Raw genomic sequence first — 18,844 nt, 5'->3', positions numbered from 1 at the left:
GATGTGTAGTGATGATGACAACATGTTCTACCATCTGTAGATGTGTAGTGATGATGACAACATGTTCTACCATCTGTAGATGTGTAGTGATGATGACAACATGTCTACCATCTGTAGATGTGTAGTGATGATGACAACATGTCTACCATCTGTAGATGTGTAGTGATGATGACAACATGTTCTACCATCTGTAGATGTGTAGTGATGATGACAACATGTTCTACCATCTGTAGATGTGTAGTGATGATGACAACATGTTCTACCATCTGTAGATGTGTAGTGATGATGACAACATGTTCTACCATCTGTAGATGTGTAGTGATGATGACAACATGTCTACCATCTGTAGATGTGTAGTGATGATGACAACATGTTCTACCATCTGTAGATGTGTAGTGATGATGACAACATGTTCTACCATCTGTAGATGTGTAGTGATGATGACAACATGTCTACCATCTGCAGATGTGTAGTGATGATGACAACATGTCTACCATCTGTAGATGTGTAGTGATGATGACAACATGTTCTACCATCTGTAGATGTGTAGTGATGATGACAACATATCTACCATCTGTAGATGTGTAGTGATGATGACAACATGTTCTACCATCTGTAGATGTGTAGTGATGATGACAACATGTCTACCATCTGTAGATGTGTAGTGATGATGACAACATGTTCTACCATCTGTAGATGTGTAGTGATGATGACAACATGTTCTACCATCTGTAGATGTGTAGTGATGATGACAACATGTTCTACCATCTGTAGATGTGTAGTGATGATGACAACATGTCTACCATCTGTAGATGTGTAGTGATGATGACAACATGTTCTACCATCTGTAGATGTGTAGTGATGATGACAACATGTTCTACCATCTGTAGATGTGTAGTGATGATGACAACATGTTCTACCATCTGTAGATGTGTAGTGATGATGACAACATGTTCTACCATCTGTAGATGTGTAGTGATGATGACAACATATCTACCATCTGTAGATGTGTAGTGATGATGACAACATGTTCTACCATCTGTAGATGTGTAGTGATGATGACAACATGTTCTACCATCTGTAGATGTGTAGTGATGATGACAACATGTTCTACCATCTGTAGATGTGTAGTGATGATGACAACATGTCTACCATCTGTAGATGTGTAGTGATGATGACAACATGTTCTACCATCTGTAGATGTGTAGTGATGATGACAACATGTTCTACCATCTGTAGATGTGTAGTGATGATGACAACATGTCTACCATCTGTAGATGTGTAGTGATGATGACAACATGTTCTACCATCTGTAGATGTGTAGTGATGATGACAACATGTTCTACCATCTGTAGATGTGTAGTGATGATGACAACATGTTCTACCATCTGTAGATGTGTAGTGATGATGACAACATGTCTACCATCTGTAGATGTGTAGTGATGATGACAACATGTTCTACCATCTGTAGATGTGTAGTGATGATGACAACATGTTCTACCATCTGTAGATGTGTAGTGATGATGACAACATGTTCTACCATCTGTAGATGTGTAGTGATGATGACAACATGTCTACCATCTGTAGATGTGTAGTGATGATGACAACATGTCTACCATCTGTAGATGTGTAGTGATGATGACAACATGTTCTACCATCTGTAGATGTGTAGTGATGATGACAACATGTTCTACCATCTGTAGATGTGTAGTGATGATGACAACATGTCTACCATCTGTAGATGTGTAGTGATGATGACAACATGTCTACCATCTGTAGATGTGTAGTGATGATGACAACATGTTCTACCATCTGTAGATGTGTAGTGATGATGACAACATGTTCTACCATCTGTAGATGTGTAGTGATGATGACAACATGTTCTACCATCTGTAGATGTGTAGTGATGATGACAACATGTCTACCATCTGTAGATGTGTAGTGATGATGACAACATGTTCTACCATCTGTAGATGTGTAGTGATGATGACAACATGTTCTACCATCTGTAGATGTGTAGTGATGATGACAACATGTCTACCATCTGTAGATGTGTAGTGATGATGACAACATGTTCTACCATCTGTAGATGTGTAGTGATGATGACAACATGTTCTACCATCTGTAGATGTGTAGTGATGATGACAACATGTCTACCATCTGTAGATGTGTAGTGATGATGACAACATGTCTACCATCTGTAGATGTGTAGTGATGATGACAACATGTTCTACCATCTGTAGATGTGTAGTGATGATGACAACATGTTCTACCATCTGTAGATGTGTAGTGATGATGACAACATGTTCTACCATCTGTAGATGTGTAGTGATGATGACAACATGTTCTACCATCTGTAGATGTGTAGTGATGATGACAACATGTTTACCATATGGGTGCTCAGGTGCTGCAGTCCGAGGCTCAGGTAGCGGAGGAGGAGCTGACTCGTCTGCGTAGCCAAGCAGAACTTCACAGCATGCAGACAACACTCATTGCCAGCCTGGAGGGCGAGCGGGCGGCACTGGAGAGAGACCGGGACACCCTGCGCACCTCCCTGGATGCTCTGCGCACCACCCAGCGCAAGGTTGGAAAGCTCACACACACACACACACACACACACACACACACACACACACACACACACACACACACACACACACACACACACACACACACACACACACACACACTTCTATTTCTTACCTTCCTTGGGACCTGAGAATAATGGCTCTCTCTTTAGGACCACCCTTTCTAGATATATAAAGAAGTGTATTTACAACATTAATAATATATACATACTATGCAAATATAAAAAAAGCTTGTTGTGAAAAATGAGTTGGAATTTCACAAGAAAAAGGCCAAAATTTCACAAGAAAAACTTATAATTTTGGCAGTATTATAATAAAAGTCCTCATTTTACTCAACATTTTACAAGAAAAACTGAACATTTGTGCAATGTTATGATAAAAGTTGGAATTTTACTCAATAAGAGTCGCAATTTTACAAGAAAAGCTTAAAATTTTGGAAATAATATGAAAAGAGTTGTAATTTTACTCGACAAAAGTCACAATTTTATAAGAAAACTTTAAAATTTTGGCAATATTTTGATAATAATCGGAATTTTACTTGGCAAAATGATGACAAAAGTCATCATTTTACTCCAAATACGACACAAAAATTTGCAATATTGTGATAAAAGTCAGAATTTGATATGACAAATGTCACCATTTTGCATTAAAAAGTAATCATTTTACATAAAAACGTAATCATTTTACATTAAAAAATAAAAATTTTACGAGAAAATATTGCAATATTACAGAAACATAAAGAATATTAGAAATTGTTCCCAATTTTATAAGAAAAGAGTCGACACATTGTGAGAAAAAGACTGCTTTTAGTTTATTTATTTTTTTTGGAATTGGTTTTTAATCTTCATTATTTACTTCACGTTATTACAGTATGTCTCTATATAAATATTTATTTTATTTATTTAATTAACTTTGGCCAAAGGGTGCGCATTTCAATTTTGGCAGTATTATAATAAAAGTCCTCATTTTACTCAACGCAGGTCAAAATTTTACAAGAAAAACTGAACATTTGTGCAATGTTATGATAAAAGTTAGAATTTTACTCAATATCAGTCGCAATTTTACAAGGAAAGCTTAAAATGTTGACAGTTTTATGAAAAGAGTCGTATTTCTACTCGAGCAAAAGTCACAATTGTGTAAGAAAACTGAAAAAATGTTGGCAATATTATAGTATTAATCGGAAGTTTTCTTGGCAAAATTATGACAGAAGTCATAATTTAACTCAAAAAAAGTCATTATTTTGCAAGAACAACCAACAAATTGGCAATATTGTGATAAAAGTCAGAATTTTATATGACAAATGTCACCATTTTGCATTCAAACGTAACCATTTTACATAAAAAAGTACAAATTTTCCGAGAAAATATTGCAATATTACAGAAGCAGAAAGAATATGAGAAATTGTTCCCAATTTTATAAGAAAAAAGTCGACACATTGTGAGAAAAAGACTGCTTTTAGTTCATTTATTTTTTTTGTAATTGTTTTTTAATCTTCATTATTTACTTCACGTTATTACTGTATGTCTCTATATACATATTTATTTATTTAAAAAAAATTAACTTTGGCCAAAGAGTGCGCATTTTAATTTGGGCAGTATTATAATAAAAGTCCTCATTTTACTCAATGCAGGTCAGAATTTTACAAGAAAAACTGAACATTTGTGCAATGTTATGATAAAAGTTGGAATTTTACACAATAGCAGTCGCAATTTTACAAGAAAAGATTAAAATGTTGACAGTTTTATGAAAAGAGTCGTAATTTTACTCGACAAAAGTCACAATTTTATAAGAAAACTTTAAAATTTTGGCAATATTTTGATAATAATCGGAATTTTACTTGGCAAAATGATGACAAAAGTCATCATTTTACTCCAAAAATGTCACTATTTTACAAGAACGACACAAAAATTTGTAATATTGTGATAAAAGTCAGAATTTGATATGACAAATGTCACCATTTTGCATTAAAAAGTAATCATTTTACATAAAAACGTAATCATTTTACATTAAAAAATAAAGATTTTACGAGAAAATATTGCAATATTACAGAAACATAAAGAATATTAGAAATTGTTCCCAATTTTATAAGAAAAGAGTCGACACATTGTGAGAAAAAGACTGCTTTTAGTTTATTTTTTTTGGAATTGGTTTTTAATCTTCATTATTTACTTCACGTTATTACAGTATGTCTCTATATAAATATTTATTTTATTTATTTAATTAACTTTGGCCAAAGGGTGCGCATTTCAATTTTGGCAGTATTATAATAAAAGTCCTCATTTTACTCAACGCAGGTCAAAATTTTACAAGAAAAACTGAACATTTGTGCAATGTTATGATAAAAGTTAGAATTTTACTCAATATCAGTCGCAATTTTACAAGGAAAGCTTAAAATGTTGACAGTTTTATGAAAAGAGTCGTATTTCTACTCGAGCAAAAGTCACAATTGTGTAAGAAAACTGAAAAAATGTTGGCAATATTATAGTATTAATCGGAAGTTTTCCTGGCAAAATTATGACAGAAGTCATAATTTAACTAAAAAAAAGTCATTATTTTGCAAGAACAACCAACAAATTGGCAATATTGTGATAAAAGTCAGAATTTTATATGACAAATGTCACCATTTTGCATTAAAACGTAACCATTTTACATAAAAAAGTAAAAAATTTCCGAGAAAATATTGCAATATTACAGAAACAGAAAGAATATTAGAAATTGTTCCCAATTTTATAAGAAAAAAGTCGACACATTGTGAGAAAAAGACTGCTTTTAGTTCATTAATTTTTTTTGTAATTGTTTTTTAATCTTCATTATTTACTTCATGTTATTACTGTATGTCTCTATATACATTTTTTTTTTTTTTTTTTAAATTAACCTTGGCCAAAGAGTGCGCATTTTAATTTGGGCAGTATTATAATAAAAGTCCTCATTTTACTCAATGCAGGTCAGAATTTTTCAAGAAAAACTGAACATTTGTGCAATGTTATGATAAAAGTTGGAATTTTACACAATAGCAGTCGCAATTTTACAAGAAAAGATTAAAATGTTGACAGTTTTATGAAAAGAGTCGTAATTTTACTCGACAAAAGTCACACTTTTATAAGAAAACTTTAAAATTTTGGCAATATTTTGATAATAATCGGAATTTTACTTGGCAAAATGATGACAAAAGTCATCATTTTACTCCAAAAATGTCACTATTTTACAAGAACGACAAAGAAATTTGCAATATTGTGATAAAAGTCAGAATTTGATACGACAAATGTCACCATTTTGCATTAAAAAGTAATCATTTTACATAAAAACGTAATCATTTTACATTAAAAAATAAAAATTTTACGAGAAAATATTGCAATATTACAGAAACATAAAGAATATTAGAAATTGTTCCCAATTTTATAAGAAAAGAGTCGACACATTGTGAGAAAAAGACTGCTTTTAGTTTATTTTTTTTGGAATTGGTTTTTAATCTTCATTATTTACTTCACGTTATTACAGTATGTCTCTATATAAATATTTATTTTATTTATTTAATTAACTTTGGCCAAAGGGTGCGCATTTCAATTTTGGCAGTATTATAATAAAAGTCCTCATTTTACTCAACGCAGGTCAAAATTTTACAAGAAAAACTGAACATTTGTGCAATGTTATGATAAAAGTTAGAATTTTACTCAATATCAGTCGCAATTTTACAAGGAAAGCTTAAAATGTTGACAGTTTTATGAAAAGAGTCGTATTTCTACTCGAGCAAAAGTCACAATTGTGTAAGAAAACTGAAAAAATGTTGGCAATATTATAGTATTAATCGGAAGTTTTCCTGGCAAAATTATGACAGAAGTCATAATTTAACTCAAAAAAAGTCATTATTTTGCATGAACAACCAACAAATTGGCAATATTGTGATAAAAGTCAGAATTTTATATGACAAATGTCACCATTTTGCATTAAAACGTAACCATTTTACATAAAAAAGTAAAAACTTTCCGAGAAAATATTGCAATATTACAGAAACAGAAAGAATATTAGAAATTGTTCCCAATTTTATAAGAAAAAAGTCGACACATTTTGAGAAAAAGACTGCTTTTAGTTCATTTATTTTTTTTGTAATTGTTTTTTAATCTTCATTATTTACTTCACGTTATTACTGTATGTCTCTATATACATATTTATTTATTTTTTTTAAATTAACCTTGGCCAAAGAGTGCGCATTTTAATTTGGGCAGTATTATAGTAAAAGTCCTCATTTTACTCAATGCAGGTCAGAATTTTACAAGAAAAACTGAACATTTGTGCAATGTTATGATAAAAGTTGGAATTTTACACAATAGCAGTCGCAATTTTACAAGAAAAGATTAAAATGTTGACAGTTTTATGAAAAGAGTCGTAATTTTACTCGACAAAAGTCACAATTTTATAAGAAAACTTTAAAATTTTGGCAATATTTTGATAATAATCGGAATTTTACTTGGCAAAATGATGACAAAAGTCATCATTTTACTCCAAAAATGTCACTATTTTACAAGAACGACACAGAAATTTGCAATATTGTGATAAAAGTCAGAATTTGATATGACAAATGTCACTATTTTGCATTAAAACGTTATCATTTTACATTAAAAAGTAACAATTTTACGAGAAAATATTGCAATATTACAGAAACAGAAAGAACATGAGAAATTGTTCCCAATTTTATGAGAAAAAAGTCGACACATTGTGAGAAAAAGACTGCTTTTAGTTCATTTTTTTTTGGAAATTTTATTCATTTTTGTTGGTAATTGTTTTTTAATCTTCATTATTTTCTTCCAGTTATTACAGTATGTCTCTTTATACATATTTATTTTATTTCTTTAATTAATTTTGGCCAAAGGGGGCACATTTCAATTTCTTACACACACTTGTTATTTCATATGTTGACCAGACGGGGAGCACTTTTAAATGCGACACACAGTCCATGTGAGAAATCCTTCCTTTTTGGGACCAACCTCATTTTGACCAGCAGGGGTGCAAATGAGACATTGTCTATTAGATGCATTGTTATTGGGACCATGATTTATGTCATCACTTGTTCACACCTCCTCATATGGAAGATACTTTTCCTTCTTCATGTCTCAAGAAGGGTAGACATACAAGAACACACACACACACACACACACACACACACACACACACACACACACACACACACACACACACACACACACTCTGTGCAAGTCGTAACATCAAACATGTTTATGACCATGACAGATGTTTATTTCCCCCTCAGGGGGAAGAAGAATGACAAAGAAAGGAAATAAGATCCGAAAAAGCAGAAGTTGATATTTAATGTCGTAACTCTGCAGCTTCTCTTAAAAAGATGACTTCCTTTTTCCGGATTTACAGAAATACATCACACCGCTGCTTTTGTGATGGGACTACTTCATCCGTCCCAGGGTCAAACTGTCACACCTTTACTATTGAATTCCACAAAGTAAACAAACTACTTACCCTTTTACTGGAGAGGGAACAGGAACAGGGAATAGGGAACATGGTGGAGGGTGTGTCAGTGGATGGTGGAGGGTGTGTCAGTGGATGGTGGAGGGTGTGTCAGTGGATGGTGAAGGGTGTGTCAGTGGAGGGTGTGTCATTCGATGGCAGTGGGTGTGTCAGTCGATGGCAGTGGGTGTGTCAGTCGATGGCGGAGGGTGTGTCAGTCGATGGTGGAGGGTGTGTCAGTCGATGGTGGAGGGTGTGTCAGTCGATGGCGGAGGGTGTGTCAGTGGATGGCGGAGGGTGTGTCAGGCAATGTTGGAGGGTGTGTCAGTCGATGGCGGAGGATGTGTCAGTGGATGGTGGAGGGTGTGTCAGTGGATGGTGGAGGGTGTGTCAGTGGATGGTGGAGGGTGTGTTAGTCCATGGTGGAGGGTGTGTTAGTCCATGGTGGAGGGTGTGTTAGTCCATGGTGGAGGGTGTGTTAGTGGATGGTGGAGGGTGTGTCAGGGGATGGTGGAGGGTGTGTCAGTTGATGGCGGAGGGTGTGTCAGTGGATGGTGGAGGGTGTGTCAGTGGATGGTGGAGGGTGTGTCAGTGGATGGTGGAGGGTGTGTCAGTCCATGGTGGAAAGTGTGTCAGTCGATGGTGGAAAGTGTGTCAAGTCGATGGCGGTGTGTGTGTCAGTCGATGGCGGAGGGTGTGTCAGTCGATGTTGGAGGATGTGTCAGGGGATGGTGGAGGGTGTGTCAGTTGATGGCGGAGGGTGTGTCAGTGGATGGTGGAGGGTGTGTCAGTGGATGGTGGAGGGTGTGTCAGTGGATGGTGGAGGGTGTGTCAGTGGATGGCAGAGGGTGTGTCAGTGGATGGTGGAGGGTGTGTCAGTCGATGGTGGAGGGTGTGTCAGTCGATGGTGGAAGGTGTGTTAGTCCATGGTGGAGGGTGTGTCAGTGGATGGTGGAGGGTGTGTCAGGGGATGGTGGAGGGTGTGTCAGTTGATGGCAGAGGGTGTGTCAGTGGATGGTGGAGGGTGTGTCAGTGGATGGTGGAGGGTGTGTCAGTCGATGGCGGAGGGTGTGTCAGTGGATGGTGGAGGGTGTGTCAGTCGATGGTGGAGGGTGTGTCAGTGGATGGTGGAAGGTGTGTCAGTCGATGGTGGAAAGTGTGTCAAGTCGATGGCGGTGTGTGTGTCAGTCGATGGCGGAGGGTGTGTCAGTCGATGGCGGAGGGTGTGTCAGTCGATGTTGGAGGGTGTGTCAGGGGATGGTGGAGGGTGTGTCAGTTGATGGCGGAGGGTGTGTCAGTGGATGGTGGAGGGTGTGTCAGTGGATGGTGGAGGGTGTGTCAGTGGATGGTGGAGGGTGTGTCAGTCGATGGCAGAGGGTGTGTCAGTGGATGGTGGAGGGTGTGTCAGTCGATGGTGGAGGGTGTGTCAGTCGATGGTGGAAGGTGTGTCAGTCGATGGTGGAAAGTGTGTCAAGTCGATGGCGGTGTGTGTGTCAGTCGATGGCGGAGGGTGTGTCAGTCGATGTTGGAGGGTGTGTCGGTCGATGTTGGAGGGTGTGTCAGTCGATGTTGGAGGGTGTGTCAGTCGATGGCGGAGGGTGTGTCAGTTGATGGCGGAGGGTGTGTCAGTCGATGGTGGAGGGTGTGTCAGTCGATGGCGGAGGGTGTGTCAGTGGATGGTGGAGGGTGTGTCAGTCGATGGTGGAGGGTGACATCACATGGACAAAGATAAGACCTTCTGGAGGAAAGTTCTGTGGTCAGATGAAACAAAAATGGAGCTGTTTGGCCACAATACCCAGCAACATGTTTGGAAAAGGTGAGGCCTTTAATCCCAGGAACACCAAACCTACCGTCAAGCATGGTGGTGGTAGTATTATGCTCTGGGCCTGTTTTGCTGCCAATGGAACTGCTGCTTGAAATGGGACAATTAAAAAGGAGGAGTACCTCCAAATTCTTCAGGACAAGCTAAAATCATCAGCCCGGAGGTTGGGTCTTGGGCACAGTTGGGTGTTCCAACAGGACAATGACCCAAAACACACCTCAAAAGTGGTCGAGGAATGGCTAAATCAGGCTAGAATGAAGGTTTTAGAATGCCCTTCCCAAAGTCCTGACTTAAAGGTGTGGACAATGCTGAAGAAACAAGTCAATGTCAGAAAAGCAACACATGTGAGGGAAGTTGTGGGCGTTGGACAAAGTTGCCTTTGAATTTGCGCAATCCATTGCAAATTCCTGTAAGGACTGATTCATTACTGGGCAGTGAAATATTCTCGAATGCGTCAAAGCAACACAATGATTTCATCTCTAAGTGGAATGAAGTCTTACTTTGAGTCAGGGTGCGACAATAAGGTGCAACTTCCTAAATGGAAGGCACTCATGCAGCCAGTGTTTCCTTCACGCTGACTCGGCATTCTTCTTTTCCCGAGCTTGCAGTCTCTCTGATGACTTACGATTGTTCCGCAAAAAAAAGATGACATATCAGCTTCTGTATCGCTTTCAGAAGATTGTTTTTCCTACTTCCTTTATAAGAGATGGGGATACAGTGTATAGGTGCACGAGTTAAAGCTCACTTATATCTAGATCCCTAGTTTGATTGATGTCCAATGTTCCTTATCACTTTGTTTACTTTCACGCGTCCATTAAAGACATGATTGATGTATGATGGCTGAGGTGTGATTGACTACAACAGTCTAACAGCTGCTGATGGTGAGGAAAGCAAGGTTTACTGTTCAAAGAAATGTGACAAAAGGCGACATTGAAATACTTCACATAGCAGACTGCCGGGTGAGGATACACTTCCAGGTCAGAGGTGACTGACCTAATTTAAGGAGGGGGGCACAGGTTCGGCGGCCACGGATGAAGCGCTGGCTGTCCAAAGTCGGGACCCGGGGTGGACCGCTCGTCTGTGCATCGGTTGGGGACGTCTCTGCGCTGCTGACCTGTCTCCGTTTGGGATGGTCTCCTGCTGGACTGGACTCTCACTATTATGTTAGATCCACTATGAACTAGACTCTCACTATTATGTTAGATCCACTATGAACTAGACTCTCACTATTATGTTAGATCCACTATGGACTGGACTCTCACTATTATGTTAGATCCACTATGGACTGGACTCTCACACTATTATGTTAGATCCACTATGGATTGGACTCTCACTATTATGTTAGATCCACTATGGACTGGACTCTCACTATTAGGTTAGATCCACTATGGACTGGACTCACACTATTATGTTAGATCCACTATGGACTGGACTCTCACAATATTATGCTAGATCCACTATGGACTGGACTCACACTATTATGTTAGATCCACTATGGACTGGATTCTCACACTATTATGTTAGATCCACTATTGACTGGGCTCTCACACTATTATGTTAGATCCACTATGAACTAGACTCTCACTATTATGTTAGATCCACGATGGACTGGATTCTCACTATTATGTTAGATCCACTATGGACTGGACTCTCACACTATTATGCTAGATCCACTATGGACTGGACTCTCACTATTATGTTAGATCCACTATGGACTGGACTCTCACAATATTATGCTAGATCCACTATGGACTGGACTCTCACTATTATGTTAGATCCACTATGGACTGGACTCTCACACTATTATGTTAGATCCACTATGGACTGGACTCTCACTATTAGGTTAGATCCACTATGGACTGGATTCTCACAATATTATGCTAGATCCACTATGGACTGGACTCTCACTATTATGTTAGATCCACTATGGACTGGATTCTCACACTATTATGTTAGATCCACTATTGACTGGGCTCTCACACTATTATGTTAGATCCACTATGAACTAGACTCTCACTATTATGTTAGATCCACTATGGACTGGACTCTCACTATTATGTTAGATCCACTATGGACTGGACTCTCACACTATTATGCTAGATCCACTATGGACTGGACTCTCACTATTATGTTAGATCCACTATGGACTGGACTCTCACAATATTATGCTAGATCCACTATGGACTGGACTCTCACTATTATGTTAGATCCACTATGGACTCGATTCTCACTATTATATTAGATCCACTATGGACTGGACTTACACTATTATGTTAGATCCACTATGGACTGGACTCTAACTATTATGTTAGATCCACTATGGACTGGACTCTCACACTATTATGTTAGATCCACTATGGACTGGACTCTCACTATTATGTTAGATCCACTATGGACAGGACTCTAACTATTATGTTAGATCCACTATGGACTGGACTCTCACACTATCATGTTAGATCCACAATGGACTGGACTCTCACACTATTATGTTAGATCCACTATGGACTGGACTCTCACACTATTATGTTAGATCCACTATGGACTGGACTCTCACACTATTATGTTAGATCCACTATAGACTGGACTCACACTATTATGCTAGATCCACTATGGACTGGACTCTCACAATATTATGCTAGATCCACCATGGACTGGACTCTCACTATTATGTTAGATCCACTATGGACTGGACTCTCACTATTATGTTAGATCCACTATGGACTGGACTCTCACTATTATGTTTGATCCACTAGGGACTGGACTCTCACTATTATGTTAGATCGACTATGGACTGGACTCTCACTATTATGTTAGATCCACTATGAACTGCACTCTCACTATTATGCTAGATCCACTATGGACTGGACTCTCAGTATTATGTTGGATCCACTGTGGACTGGACTGTCACACTATTATGCTAGCTCCACTGTGGACTGGACTCTCACTATTATGTTAGATCCACTATGGACTGGACTCTCACTATTATGTTAGCTCCACTATGGACTGGACTCTCACAATATTATGCTAGATCCACTACGGACTGGACTCTCACTATTATGTTAGATCCACTATGGACTGCATTCTCACACTATTATGTTTGATCCACTATGGACTGGACTCTCACTTTTATGTTAGATCCACTATGGACTGGACTCTCACTATTATGTTAGATCCACTATGGACTGGACTTTCACTATTATGTTTGATCCACTATTGACTGGACTCTCACACTATTATGTTAGATCCACTATGAACTATTATGTTAGATCCACTATGGACTGGACTCTCACAATATTATGCTAGATCCACTATGGACTGGACTCTCACTATTATGTTAGATACACTATGAACTGCACTCTCACTATTATGTTAGATCCACTATGGACTGGATTCTCACTATTATGTTAGATCCACTATGGACTGAACTCTCACACTATTATGTTAGATCCACTATGGACTGGACCCTCACATTATTATGCTAGATCCACTATGGACTGGACTCTCACTATTATGTTAGATCCACTATGGACTGGACTCTCACACTATTATGTTAGATCCACTATTGACTGGACTCTCACACTAATATGTTAGATCCACTATGAACTAGACTCTCACTATTATGTTAGATCGACTATGAACTGGACTCTCACACTATTATGTTAGATCCACTATGGACTGGACTCTCACTATTATGTTAGATCCACTATGGACTGGACTCGCACACTATTATGTTAGATCCACTATGAACTAGACTCTCACTATTATGTTAGATCCACTATGGACTGGACTCTCTCACTATTATGTTAGATCCACTATGAACTGCACTCTCACTATTATGTTAGATCCACTATGGACTGTACTCTCACTATTATGTTAGATCCACTATGGACTGGAATCTCACACAATTATACTAGATCCACTATGGACTGGACTCTCACTATTATGTTAGATCCACTATGGACTGGACTCTCACACTATTATGTTAGATCCACTATGGACTGGACTCTCACTATTATGTTAGATCCACTATGGACTGGACTCTCACACTATTATGTTGGATCCACTATGGATTGGACTCTCACTATTATGTTAGATCCACTATAGACTGGACTCTCGCTATTATGTTAGATCCACTATGGACTGGACTCTCACAATATTATGCTAGATCCACTATGGACTGGACTCTCACTATTATGTTAGATCCACTATGGACTGGACTCTCACACTATTATGTTAGATCCACTATTGACTGGACTCTCACTATTATGTTAGATCCACTATGGACTGGACTCTCACTATTATGTTAGATCCACTATGGACTGCACTCTCACTATTATGTTAGATCCACTATGGACTGGACTCTCACACTATTATGTTAGATCCACTGTGGACTAGACTCTCACTATTATGTTAGATCCACTATGGACAGGACTCTCACAATATTATGCTAGATCCACTATGAACTGCACTCTCACTATTATGCTAGATCCACTATGGACTGGACTCTCAGTATTATGTTAGATCCACTGTGGACTGGACTGTCACACTATTATGCTAGCTCCACTGTGGACTGGACTCTCACTATTATGTTAGATCCACTATGGACTGGGCTCTCACTATTATGTTAGATCCACTATGGACTGGACTCTCACAATATTATGCTAGATCCACTACGGACTGGACTCTCACTATTATGTTAGATCCACTATGGACTGCATTCTCACACTATTATGTTTGATCCACTATGGACTGGACTCTCACTTTTATGTTAGATCCACTATGGACTGGACTCTCACTTTTATGTTAGATCCACTATGGACTGGACTCTCACTATTATGTTAGATCCACTATGGACTGGACTTTCACTATTATGTTTGATCCACTATTGACTGGACTCTCACACTATTATGTTAGATCCACTATGAACTATTATGTTAGATCCACTATGGACTGGACTCTCACAATATTATGCTAGATCCACTATGGACTGGACTCTCACTATTATGTTAGATACACTATGAACTGCACTCTCACTATTATGTTAGATCCACTATGGACTGGATTCTCACTATTATGTTAGATCCACTATGGACTGAACTCTCACACTATTATGTTAGATCCACTATGGACTGGACCCTCACATTATTATGCTAGATCCACTATGGACTGGACTCTCACTATTATGTTAGATCCACTATGGACTGGACTCTCACACTATTATGTTAGATCCACTATTGACTGGACTCTCACACTAATATGTTAGATCCACTATGAACTAGACTCTCACTATTATGTTAGATCGACTATGAACTGGACTCTCACACTATTATGTTAGATCCACTATGGACTGGACTCTCACTATTATGTTAGATCCACTATGGACTGGACTCGCACACTATTATGTTAGATCCACTATGAACTAGACTCTCACTATTATGTTAGATCCACTATGGACTGGACTCTCTCACTATTATGTTAGATCCACTATGAACTGCACTCTCACTATTATGTTAGATCCACTATGGACTGTACTCTCACTATTATGTTAGATCCACTATGGACTGGAATCTCACACAATTATACTAGATCCACTATGGACTGGACTCTCACTATTATGTTAGATCCACTATGGACTGGACTCTCACACTATTATGTTAGATCCACTATGGACTGGACTCTCACTATTATGTTAGATCCACTATGGACTGGACTCTCACACTATTATGTTGGATCCACTATGGATTGGACTCTCACTATTATGTTAGATCCACTATAGACTGGACTCTCGCTATTATGTTAGATCCACTATGGACTGGACTCTCACAATATTATGCTAGATCCACTATGGACTGGACTCTCACTATTATGTTAGATCCACTATGGACTGGACTCTCACACTATTATGTTAGATCCACTATTGACTGGACTCTCACTATTATGTTAGATCCACTATGGACTGGACTCTCACTATTATGTTAGATCCACTATGGACTGCACTCTCACTATTATGTTAGATCCACTATGGACTGGACTCTCACACTATTATGTTAGATCCACTGTGGACTAGACTCTCACTATTATGTTAGATCCACTATGGACAGGACTCTCACAATATTATGCTAGATCCACTATGAACTGCACTCTCACTATTATGCTAGATCCACTATGGACTGGACTCTCAGTATTATGTTAGATCCACTGTGGACTGGACTGTCACACTATTATGCTAGCTCCACTGTGGACTGGACTCTCACTATTATGTTAGATCCACTATGGACTGGGCTCTCACTATTATGTTAGATCCACTATGGACTGGACTCTCACAATATTATGCTAGATCCACTACGGACTGGACTCTCACTATTATGTTAGATCCACTATGGACTGCATTCTCACACTATTATGTTTGATCCACTATGGACTGGACTCTCACTTTTATGTTAGATCCACTATGGACTGGACTCTCACTATTATGTTAGATCCACTATGGACTGGACTCTCACTATTATGTTTGATCCACTATTGACTGGACTCTCACACTATTATGTTAGATCCACTATGAACTAGACTCTCACTATTATGTTAGATCCACTATGGATTGGACTCTCATTATTATGTTAGATCCACTATGGACTGGACTCTCACTATTATGTTAGATCCACTATGGACTGGACTCTCACAATATTATGCTAGATCCATTATGGACTGGACTCTCACTATTATGTTAGATACACTATGAACTGCACTCTCACTATTATGTTGGATCCACTATGGACTGGATTCTCACTATTATGTTAGATCCACTATGGACTGGACTCTCACACTATTATGTTAGATCCACTATGGACTGGACCCTCACACTATTATGCTAGATCCACTATGGACTGGACTCTAACTATTATGTTAGATCCACTATGGACTGGACTCTCACACTATTATGTTAGATCCACTATTGACTGGACTCTCACACTATTATGTTAGATCCACTATGAACTAGACTCTCACTATTATGTTAGACCGACTATGAACTGGACTCTCACACTATTATGTTAGATCCACTATGGACTGGACTCTCACTATTATGTTAGATCCACTATGGACTGGACTCTCACACTATTATGTTAGATCCACTATGAACTAGACTCTCACTATTATGTTAGATCCACTATGGACTGGACTCTCACATTATTATGCTAGATCCACTATGGACTGGACTCTCACTATTATATTAGATCCACTATGAACTGCACTCTCACTATTATGTTAGATCCACTATGGACTGTACTCTCACTATTATGTTAGATCCACTATGGACTGGACTCTCACACAATTATGCTAGATCCACTATGGACTGGACTCTCACTATTATGTTAGATCCACTATGGACTGGACTCTCACACAATTATGCTAGATCCACTATGGACTGGACTCTCACTATTATGTTAGATCCACTATGGACTGGACTCTCACACAATTATGCTAGATCCACTATGGACTGGACTCTCACTATTATGTTAGATCCACTATGGACTGGACTCTCACACTATTATGTTAGATCCACTATGGATTGGACTCTCACTATTATGTTAGATCCACTATGGACTGGACTCTTGCTATTATGTTAGATCCACTATGGACTGGACTCTCACAATATTATGCTAGATCCACTATGGACTGGACTCTCACTATTATATTAGAGCCACTATGGACTGGACTCTCACACTATTATGTTAGATCCACTATGGATTGGACTCTCACTATTATGTTAGATCCACTATGGACTGGACTCTCACACTATTATGTTAGATCCACGCTGCCATTTTCCGCGCATGCGTACTAGGTCGCGTTGCAGGGGGCAGGGGGTCTTAAACGATGGCTTTGTGTGTGTGTGTGTGATAAGGTTTGGTGGGTTATATATATATATATATATATATATATATATATATATATATATATATCCTGTATAAACTTAGTGTAGAGGCAGCCTGAAAAAGCTTTTTTATGCCAGGACAATCACAAAAACAAAAGATAGAAAAATCCTGGGTAGACTACTGATGAACTCAATCCAACGCATGGTGTGATTCAACATGAACTACTGTGTGTTAAGATAATACAAGTACAACGTGATTTGTTATATTTAATTTTTTTTTATTTGGCAAATTTATTGAAAGCTAAAAAAAAAACCAAGTACTTAAGTATTCACAGCCTTTGCTCAATACTTTGTTGATGCACCTTTGGCAGCAATTACAGCCTCAAGTCTTTTTGAACACGATGCCACAACCTTTGCACACCTATCTTTGAGCAGTTTGGCCCATTCCTCTTTGCAGCACCTCTCAGGCTACATCAGGTTGGATGGGAAGTGTTGGTTTTCTCCGCCGGGTGGTGGGGCTCTCCCTTAGAGATAGGGTGAGAAGCTCTGCCATCCGGGAGGAGCTCAAAGTAAAGCCGCTGCTCCTCCACATGGAGAGGAGCCAGATGAAGTGGTTCGGGCATCTGGTCAGGATGCCACCCGAACGCCTCCCGAGGGAGGTGTTTCAGGCATGTCCGACCGGTAGGAAGCCACGCGGAAGACCCAGGACACGTTGGGAAGACTATGTCTCCCGGCTGGCCTGGGAACACCTCGGGATACCCCGGGAAGAGCTAGACTAAGTGGCTGGGGAGAGGGAAGTCTGGGCTTCCCTGCTTAGAATGCTGTCCCCGTGACCCGACCTCGGATAAGCGGAAGAAGATCGATGGATGGATGGATAGATGATTGATTGATTGATTGAAACTTTTATTAGTAGATTGCGCAGTACAGGACATATTCCGTACAATTGATCACTAAATGGTAACACCCGAATAAGCTTTCAACTTGTTTAAGTCGGGGTCCACGTTAATCAATTCATGGTAATCAATTCCGGCGAGTTAATCCATTTTTGGGGGGAATTGAGGGGATTATTTTAATCAAGATTCAAGATTCAAG

The 18,844-nt window shown here is 38.8% G+C and overlaps 1 protein-coding gene across 3 annotated transcripts in view; it reads left to right on the top strand.

Moving 5' to 3' along the window:
• The window catches only part of ccdc88b (coiled-coil domain containing 88B), a 231,135-nt gene that overhangs the window by 107,674 nt on the left and 104,617 nt on the right, over nucleotides 1-18,844 (top strand). For all 3 annotated transcript variants that reach the window (XM_061930450.2, XM_061930449.2, XM_072912467.1), the window contains one exon: nucleotides 2,405-2,584. In XM_061930450.2, the coding sequence (XP_061786434.1) occupies nucleotides 2,405-2,584 (180 nt within the window). The remainder of the gene's footprint in view (nucleotides 1-2,404; nucleotides 2,585-18,844) is intronic.

This window comes from Nerophis lumbriciformis, linkage group LG36, assembly GCF_033978685.3.
Source record: "Nerophis lumbriciformis linkage group LG36, RoL_Nlum_v2.1, whole genome shotgun sequence".
Taxonomy (NCBI): domain Eukaryota; kingdom Metazoa; phylum Chordata; class Actinopteri; order Syngnathiformes; family Syngnathidae; genus Nerophis; species Nerophis lumbriciformis.
Note: the sequence above shows the minus strand (reverse complement) of the source record. Positions and strands in the feature narration are given on the sequence as shown.